This window comes from Panicum virgatum, chromosome 8N (genome assembly GCF_016808335.1).
Source record: "Panicum virgatum strain AP13 chromosome 8N, P.virgatum_v5, whole genome shotgun sequence".
In the NCBI taxonomy this organism is placed as follows: domain Eukaryota; kingdom Viridiplantae; phylum Streptophyta; class Magnoliopsida; order Poales; family Poaceae; genus Panicum; species Panicum virgatum.
In genome coordinates, this window is record NC_053152.1 from 914,113 (window position 1) to 924,453 (window position 10,341).

General features: G+C 46.4%; 1 protein-coding gene across 1 annotated transcript; it reads right to left on the bottom strand.

Moving 5' to 3' along the window:
• Window positions 1–1,557: 1,557 nt before the first annotated feature.
• Window positions 1,558–3,239, bottom strand: LOC120685794 (transcription factor MYB60-like). The gene is made up of 2 exons (XM_039967885.1): window positions 2,811–3,239; window positions 1,558–2,706 (listed from the first exon to the last, which is right to left on the bottom strand). The coding sequence occupies exons 1-2, from the start codon at window positions 3,071–3,073 to the stop codon at window positions 2,019–2,021; spliced, it is 951 nt and encodes a 316-aa protein (XP_039823819.1). The 5' UTR covers window positions 3,074–3,239; the 3' UTR covers window positions 1,558–2,018.
• Between the last annotated feature and the right edge of the window lie 7,102 nt (window positions 3,240–10,341).

Here is a 10,341-nt window from a genome sequence, read left to right on the forward strand (position 1 = left end):
CCGGGACTGAGATGTGTGCTCTGCAGATACCTATGTAGTTACTGGATGCTTTTGCATATATGAGTTAAACATGCAGTTATCATGGCCTTGCCTTTAATCATACATACAACATATGCAGATGAAGTTTTGATTTAAGTTCAGTTGGTATTTCATATTTCTTAGTTTCAATCGCTTCAGAGTGTGCAGTGTGCTGGTCGCTGCTTTTTTTTTTTTTTGCCCCCTGGCTTGATGCAAATGGCCACCGCTCCCAAGTTGCCTATTTTTGGCGGGACAGAAGGTTGTCCTCCTTCCATTTGGTTGAATACTTAATGAAATCAGTTATAGACTATGACTGGACTGAAACATTCCTAGTTGTGGTTGGTATAGGACAAAGTTTAAACGTTATATACTGATATGATCTCTGGTCCAGGTCTACCTGATCCGAGACATGCGTATATCTGCACCAAGCGAGCTGGGTCATGCATTCCGTACTCAGGGTGTGCAACATCAGGATTCTGGCGACAGGCTAGGCGTTGTACAGGCAGAACAATCAAAGCTTGAGACGTCATCTAGCTACTTCCATTTTCTCTGAGGTTTTGCTCTCATCTAACGGTCAATATACCATCTGAAAACTGCATGTTTGAAACAAACCATCAAGCTGTCGTACTTCTATATGTCTATATGATGGTAGGCTCTGTATAATGCCAACCGTGCGGTTCTGGCTGCTGTCGTTTTTGACAGGAGTAGGCAATAGCTTGTCCATGTTTTGGCCAGCAGTTCTGGTTGCCTCTTGTGCATTGTAGGTCGCATAGAACTCTTTCCTTTATGAAATACTGCACAAAAAATTTCTTGAACAATAGATGTGGAGGTTTCTGTTTTCTGCAAATTACATAAAAGGTACCTGTATGGATGTACCAGGGAAGGACACGCCAGATAATGTCTTAATCAAGTAATACTAACATTCCCTGTATACTGATGTCATTATTTTCAGTGCTATCTTTGGGTTTAATTTGATATGTGAGTGACTAACTAGCAAAGCATTTCCACTTATGCTGATGGCTTGCTAGGCACCAACTATGCCAATATTTTGCACCATGGTTGCAAATTTGTGTTGTTTTCCATTGAAAGCTATTGCATAAATACTTTAACACCTGTTTTAATTTTCCATGGAAGCATTAAAGCATTTGAAAGGAAAAGAAATGATTTGTGCTACATGAATGGGCTTTGGGGTGGGGGAGTAAACATAAAATCGGGTGTTGGTTTTCTTTCTGCACTAAATGCATCGGGGACCACCCGCTTGCCGATTGAGACTCGCAATTACTCACCTCTCTTCAGCTTTTATATATCTAGCAAAATTAAGTGTACACTCCATGCATTCGTTCATAACTATATTTTTTTTTGTTTCTTGACTACTGCCATTCTGCATTTCATATTTTTTTTTAGAAGATTGCAATTCATATATAGTTTAGGACTGTATAAAATTAAAGAAGTACGGCAGGAAGTCATGGCAAAGTTGTCCACGCCATGCTTGCTAGACACAAGTATATAGAAACTTTCTCTGATCTGGACACAGAAAAGGAAATAATTCTGCTTCTCTATTAATGGAAAATACAAATCAAATGCTCAATAGGCTGATCTAAATGCCCCTAGATATGTTTGTATAATAAGTTAAATGTAAAATAAAGATTTGTATAACAAATTAAATATAAGAAAAGATCACGTAATTACATCATTCTGACATGCATGCTTGCATGTCATTTGGTCACACTTATTCCTGTTGCTATCTCTTATTCTGCTGACTTTTGATTCGCAGTGTCAAATCTGAATTCTACCACAAGTAACGTACAATTGAATACCTAGATGGGTAAGACGATGGCCGCGTGGCGTTCACGCAGGGGAGTTTGACCAGTATGTACGTATGTATCTTGTTTTGTCTCTCTCATGCATCAACATATATAGCTTTCTCCTAAAAGTAAAGTAACTTGCAGAAACAAATTAACCTATCTAACTGACGTATGGTATTGATCTCTTTGTTTGATCTAGAACATCATTGGGACTGAGCAGCAGCCGTCGGACAGATCCATCAGGTCGACGACCTGCTCTTCGGCCTCTTCGAACAGCCACTTCTCGATCGGAGACAGCGGCCCCTGCTGGTGTTGCTGCCTGGGCTCGTCGTAGCCGCTGTGTCCCATCAACGCCGGCTGCTGCGGCGGCGGTGGCGACGGCAGCATGTCGTTGAAGGCTGATAGCGTGGTGGCGCCGGTCATGTGGTACTGGTTGAACGACAGCAAAGGGTTGATCTCGGTGGCCGAGGGCTTGATGTCGGCAGCAGCGTCGTTCTGCGGCGGGGAGCTCTTCATGAAGCCGCAGAGCAGCCTGGATATGTTGTCCATGCTGGAGGCGTACGACGAGGAGGAGCTGTCACCGTCGGTGGCGGCGAACGGCGATCGCCGGGCGATGAGCTGATGGGTGGCCTCAGCTGTGTTGGTGCAGGCGGCCGGGTGTAGAGAGCCGTAGTCCTTGGAGAGGGGCATGTCATGATGGAGATGGACATGGCCGGCGCTGGCGGTGGTTGGTATGATGGAAGAGGGTTCGGAGGGGGGAGGTGGCGCGAAGATGGCGCCGATGGCTTGGTGCTTCTTGAGCTTCTTCTTGAGGTGGGTGTTCCAGTAGTTCTTGATGTCATTGTCGGTTCTCTGCGGATGGTAAGAAGCTATGGCTGCCCACCTGCATACATACATGCATGTAGTGTAGGGATTATATTATATTGGTGGTCAATCACCATGGACGACGGCGCCATGGCCGGATTGATGAACAAGGTATTTGTGTACCTGTTGCCTAGCAGGGACTGGAGGTGGACGATGATGCCTTCCTCGTGGGGGGTGAAGTTGCCGCGGCGGATGCCGGGGCGGAGGTAGTTGGTCCAGCGGAGGCGGCAGCTCTTGCTGCAGCGCATGAGGCCGGTGTTGATGGGCACGGAGCGCCAGTTGCCGGGGCCGTGCTCCTGGATGTAGGACACCAGGATGATGTCCTCCTCCGGCGTCCATGGCCCCTTCTTGATGCCCACCTTGTCGCAGCACGGCGGCCTCCCCATCCTCTCGGGCGGTGCCTGGCTGTGGCTGCCTGCAGCTAGTGGACGTAGTAGTAGTTGTGGTAGCAGTACTGGTACCCTACAAATGTCCCATGAGGCAAGCGTGTGCCGGCCGGCTGGTTATATATAGGAGAAGAGGTGAATGTGAGTGAGCTCCTTTTCACTTGCTATCATCTAACTAACAACCTACTAGCAACCAGCAGCTACCTGCGCTCGCTGATGATTTGTTTTGTTTTCACTTAGCCATATCTGTCAACGACATCACATGAATCATAGATATTGACCCAGGCCCACCTCGATCAACTTTATTTAAAGCAAGGATTACCTAGAGGAACAGTTTGCTACTGTTGGCTACTGTGTGAAATTTAAGCCTAGCCTTTCCAGTAGCTAGACTTGTAGCTTGTATACGCTCAAGGTCAAGGCATTTTATTCCGCCGTGTAGGAAATATATAGCTAGCGGTTGCCCCAAGTTGGATGTGCGACAGCTACATATGTTCTAGCTAGAAAGTTCTTGCAAATATCCAATCTGACATATTTAGGAATTAACAACTTACTAGCACAGATACAGCGTCAGTCGTCACTCTCGATGAGTTTGCACGCTGCAGGTTCGATCGTCGCTGTTAGTTGGATATATTATTGCTGCTAGCTCGGAAACGCGTCAGTTTTTTTTTTCTTTTTGAACTAACAACATTCGATGAAGGCGTTTCTATTGATATAGCAGAAAAATATAAAAAATATAGCTCTAAGAGGTCATAATTAGGAAAAAAAAGAACACACGACAACAATATCGGCGGGTTGGATTTGGACATCAACACGCGCCGAACACAACTCCTCTCAAACAACACAGGCTGGTCGAACATCGACACAAGCCACACAACACGTCTCCAAGAGGCAACAAATAAGTAGTAGTATGGCCTCCTGTAGCTACACTTTGCATCCACAGCCACAAATAAGTAGTAGTATATGTGAAGCATCAAGGCACGTAACTCTAGCCTGTGGATCCAATGGTATCCAGAACAGATTACAGTAGCCATGCCCTGCCCCTGCCCCTGCCCCTGCCCTGGTGTGTGTACGACCCTGCAGGCTGCAGTAGCTTTGATCTCCTTGTGCTAGCTAGCTTGTGGGATTTTGGGGTTCCACGTCGTCACTGCTACCACACCTTCCAACTCGGCGGCCGTCGCTTTTGTCCAATTTATAATCCCGCGTGCCTGCTTACTAAGCGTTAGCAACCCTCATGTGTGGCACGGTCCCCTATTTTTTTTAAGATTATACAATACAACTCAGCCATTCATAACGTATGTATACTCACACTCCTATAAACATACTCCCTCCGTAATGGTATTAGAAGTCGTTCTGGCCTCCAACGACTACAGCGCAAAGGAAGTCGTCCTATCAGATCAATAGTGTTTTGGACGGGATTGCCCTGCATAATTGCGCAGGAATTGAACCGGCGACCTCCAGCTTCCAGCGCCTCGGGACATACTGCGCTAGCCAATGGGCCAAGTCGGCGTTGTTGTTTACAATGCACCCGCTACTGTATTTATTATGGGCAAACATGGAAAAATTACCCCTAATTAATCACTTCTTGGTATACTAAATGCTATCCTAAACGACTTCTAATACCATTACGGAGGAAGTATGTACGCATACACTACCCCTATAAGCATACACACTCCTATGAACACACGTACGCAAACACCGGTAAATCCTCGAGATAGACGAAGTCACACAGACACCTCGCTGTCGACGGGAATGTCGCCTACCACTGAATACACAACGTCGTTAAATCCCAGAATATTCACTACTAGAAAAAGTCGAATCCAAAACCTCAGGTACTACCGAGGCTCTGCACTTACACACGATCGAGGAAATGTTTTTCATGTGCACACCGCTCGATCTACTAGCATACATATCTTACCATCTATTACTAATTGAAGTCTTTTTTGAAGTCTTCACGTGAGGCTATCAAGCCAATCCTATGTGAACACTTTAAAAAAAATAGAGATATCCTACAAATTCTCGTAAAAAATAAAAACATCTAACTATCAATCCGACAACTCTAATCATAATAGTCGTTAGATCTGTCATCTTTCTAATAAATTACCCACCTCTACCATTATGAAAGTAGACAAAAGTAACCCCAAAATATGTACCTAAATTACTCACCTCTGCTATTATAAAACAAATCTGAAGAAAACTCCAATCTTCGGGTAAATTACACACCTATGTCATTAGAAAACAATACAAATAACCACATATATTTGCATATAAATCATCTAATTATATCATTATTAAAAATTAAAGCAACCCTAAATCTAGATCTAACTTATATAAGTTTAGCAAAATATTAAAATGCACCAATATAAAATTCTAAATTACTATTTCTATTATTTTTAATATATTATTTATATAAAAATGCTACTCACAATACGTGTCATCATCTATTCATGTATGATGGAAGAGATAAGAATAACAATTTACAAAAAAGGTGGTTCAATTAAATATATATCAAATACAATGGAGATGTGATGCAAAATGAAATCTACTGCAACTAGATAATGATAAATATGTATTTTAGAGTATGTGTTAGAATATTTACACTGCTAGTAAATGGGGCATCGTCCATGGTGTTAGTACCGGCTGCAAATTGAGTTGGTACTAACGCGCATATTTAGTACCGGGTCAAAGGGGTAGATCTCCGGTGTACTCCGTGACCCCTTTAGTACAGGGTGGTGGGATCACCCGATACTAAAGGTGACACATTAGGGCCTGTTTGGAAGGACTCCACTCCACAAACTCCACTCCACTCCATCACTTGTATCCATTCTGTTTGGGTATTATGTGGCTCCACTCCACAACTCTAATAGACCAGCCCAACATCTTCCACTCCACCAGCCCAACAGATCATCTCGGCCCAATTAAACTCTCTCTCATTTCCATGTGGACCCCGCTTGTCCGATCATCTTCTACCTCATCTCTTCCCGTGCTGCTGCTGAGCGCGTCCTCGCCGCTGCTCACTGCGCGCGCGTGCTGGCGGGCGGTGCTGGCGCTCGCAAAACAGGGCTGCGGCTGTGGCGCGCCCGGGGTAGGGCAGACTGAGGCGGCGGGCAGCGGCGAGATGGGGTGGCGGCAAGCCCCGGCAGGCGGCGGCGGGCTGGGGCGGCGGCAAACCCCGGCAGGCGGCGGCGGGCTGGGGCGGCGGCAAGCCCGGGCTGGGGCAGGCTGAGGCGGCGGGCTGGGGCGGCGACGAGCCCCGGCAGGCGGCGGCTGCCAGAGGACGGGCGGTGTAGGGGAGCGCGTCGCCGATGGGGGGGGTGAGGCGGGTCACCAGCAGGAGAGGGATGCTCGCCCATGCTGCGCTCGCGCTCGCCGCGATGTCCGGCCACGCGCTGGCCTTCGCAGCTTTCTTCCTCCGCCGCGACCGCAGCCTTGCGGTCCTCGGGTCTTCCAGAACCACCGGGAGCAACTCGTGCTGGCTCCTGGAGGAGGTGCGAGCGGGAGGGGCGAGCTCCTCCGCCACGGCCTTGGGGACCGCGAGCGCCGCCTTGGGCGGGGCCGGCGAGCTCCGCAGGCGGGAGAAGCGAGCTCCTCCGCCGCGAGCTGGCGGGAGCAGCGGGCTCCTCCGCCACGAGCTGGCGGGACCGCGGGCGCCGCCTTGGGCGGGGCCGGCGAGCTCCGTGAGTGGGAGGGGCGAGCGAGGAGGTGGAGGGGGACGGGGACGGCGGCGTGCTCTACGGCGGCGGCAGAGAGCCCCGGTGATGGCGGCGACGGGAGAGCGTGGCAGCCGCCATGATGCTTCGCTGCGAGCTCCACGCGCGGCGGCGAGGAAGGGCAGGGCGGCGGCGAGGATGCCCGACGGCGGAGAATGGCGCTGCGGAAGTTGACTTTTCTTTTTTTGGTCGCGAACCGGTACGACGGGGGTGTATAAGCAGTGGCAGTGAGTAATTTTTACCAACTCCAGCAGATCCAGGTTTTGGTGGAGCACCTCTTGAGGTGCTCCAAGTTTTTAGTGGAGTGGAGCTAGTATTTGGTGGAGTGGAGTGGAGCAGGTTAGAGTGTTTGGATAAACTTTTGTGGAGTGGAGCTAAATTTGATGGAGCGGAGTGCTCCCAAACACCCCCTTAGTATTGGTTAGGGCCCACAGCCAGTACTAATATACTTGACCCTGTTTAGTACCGGGTGGAGGCTTCACCCGGTACTGAAGGTCAGCCTTTAGTACTGGGTTAACCCTCATTGGGTACTAATATACCTGACCCTCCTGTGATTGTTGTGTAGTCTTGTGATCCATGTGGCTTGTTTCAAATGAATTCTTGATTCTTGTGAAAACTCTTGTAAAATTGTGACAGTGTAATTCTGAATGGCTGGTACTGTGGGAAGAAAAAAAAGAAAGAAATAAGAAAAGGAAAGGAAAAAGTCACAGACGTGATAGGTACAAAATGATTTAGTACTGGTCGGTGTTACCGATCGGCGCATTTAGTACCAACAAGCGGTACTGGGCGCCCGATCGGTACTAACTAGGGGTTTCGGGGGTCGGTACTAATGCCTAGTTCTTTAGCTATGTTAACAGACGAAAGTGGACGTAAGATAGATAATTATAATTATTTGCTATAAGTCTTATTTTATATTAATTCTAATTAGTTCTTGCGGGAGCATGAGTTAATAGGCTAGTATAGCTTAATGCATTGATGAGTATATTTTTTACGATCCATGTGAACCGGTTATAACTGTGCTCACATCCGATTTTGATTATTGCGTATGTAGTAGAGAATAAATGAAGATAGAAAATTGCTACTTAAAACACAACTTAATTTAACAACCGTTCCAAAACTTTGATAATTTTTGTTAAGAAGAAATTAGGCCTAGTGATCAATTTCTGCAATTAACATTTGATTAGATTAATAACATCATTAGGATATCATTGGGAAGTTGCCAATTGCTTGAAGGGGTCAATCCCGAAGGGGCATATCCCTTCGGGAATGGACACCCTTTGCCCATTTTGTGTATATATATATATATATATATATATATATATATATATATATATATATATATATATATATATATATATATAAGGAGTGATCTCCAATAATCAAAAGAATCATTCACATTCACTCTCATTTTTAACACGTTATCATGCACTTTGATTCTGCCCTGAGCGAAGGCAAGAAAACAGGCACTCACCGGAACCAACGAGTAGACGAACCTCGCCGGCGCACGCTTGACAGCCCCCGACGGCGGTCCTCGGAACAGGCGTGGGCGGCGGCATGCCCAAGGGTGCCCCCAAGGACGTGGCGGCGCATATGCCCGACGGTGGCGCCCCCCCCGGCTTCCACGCGCCGGCAACGGCGGCGCACCCCAGGGGCCAGAGCCGCGGCAGCTCTCAGCGCGGCGTCCTCTGGAGGCGGCCCTTGGCACAGCACCCCCCCCCCCCACCCCCCGGCGGCGCTCGGCGCCCACGGCGACGGCGCCCTCTGGCGCACAGGTGTTGGGGCGTGGCGGCGCACGCCGGTCACGCTAGCGCCATGGCATGGCGACGGCACCCTCCGGTGCACAGGTGTTGGGGCGCGGCGGCGCACGCCGGTCGCGTTAACGCCATGGCATGGCGGCGGCGCAAGGGCTGGAGGCCGCGACGGCAGCACGTCCAAGCGGCGGCCGCGGCGCATGGCCGGCGGCCGGTCCTAAACCGGCGCAAAGGGGGCGGGGACGGGTGAGGACGGCAGTAGAAGAGGGAGAAAGGAGATGGCGCATGCGGCACTCGGCACCGGCGACGTCAACGACGGCACCCTGCGGCGATCGAAAAAATTGCAACCCAGGCAAGGGATCGGGGTTAGGTCCTAACCGCCCCTCTCTTCCCTTTCACGGGTTGCCACAATGGGCCGGACTGGGCCACCAGGCTGCTGCCAAGCCGCTGCATACTGAACCAAGCCGCCAAGCCCATTCCCTCTCCTTTCTTCCGCAAAATTGCACAAATACCTTCTAATTTTAGTATATTTACATATTTTAATATATCCAGTACTACATATTAATATTTTAGGCCCTTGATTATTCTATTTAGCCCTCCATATAACACTGCAATATATATTACATTTATACCTCATATAATTGCTCACTTTTAGATCTCTAATCTAAATAAATTATGATGCAAATTATTTACCTATTGTAAATAAATTTTTTTTGAAACACATCAATTCTCATAAATTGCATCATAATATTATATTGCAATTAATTTACTACATTAATATTTAGATATATTTTCTGTGTCTATGATTTTCTATTTTATTCACTATAACAGTATTAGTATGGTAGAGTTTTTACACCTATACTTAGTTTGCTTTTAAGCCCAGAAAAGTATTCGTATCTAAATATACATAGTTTGTCGGTTTTATTATTTGGCAATTAATTCATTTTAGTTGTAACAAAATTGGCTCCTCTTAATTAATTGATAGTTAATTAAGATTGGATTGGATATACTAGGGCTCATATGAGCCTAATCCGAGAAGGCAAAATGGTGTCAAACCATTTTGCTAGTGAGGCTAACACAGTAAGTGGATTTTTTTTCTTTAATCTTACAGGATTTTGAATATATTATGCAACTACCCAACTATAACACTTCGTGCTTTGTTATTGCTTGTATATTGTCATTATAATATATTTTATGGTTTGATTATATTATATTACAATGCCATCTTGATTCTATTATATTTTTTGGAATATGTGGTGCACCCAATCCCCCTTTGCACCACATACATATTACATTTGTCACTTCAATAACTATTTTTGGCTATGTTGGTACACCCAAATCCCCTATTTTGCACCAACATATATGTTACATTTGTAATTTTACAATAGAATCGTGGTATGTTGGTGCTCCCAAACCACACTTTTGCACCACATACAAGTTAAATTTGCTAGAGACTTAGTTGCAATTTAACTAAAATATGAATATCATTAAAATTCGCAATATACATATCTTGATTATTTTGATTAATTAACACAAGGTAATGGAGACTATGGCATTGGCTGCGTTTAATTTTTTGTGAATTATCCTGCCTTGAGACCGTGCCATAGCAGTGATCTAATCACCTATTACTAAGAGGTCTACATCTTGTTTCTCTGAAACTTGATGATTACCTACGATGTGTTTTTAATCAAAATAAAGGTTTTGGATTGCTCTTTGTCATCATATTGTTTAATTCGTTGTGAATTATTCTGCCCAGAGACCGTGCTTAGGTAGCAATTTATATTGCCTACTATATAAATCTACTCTATGT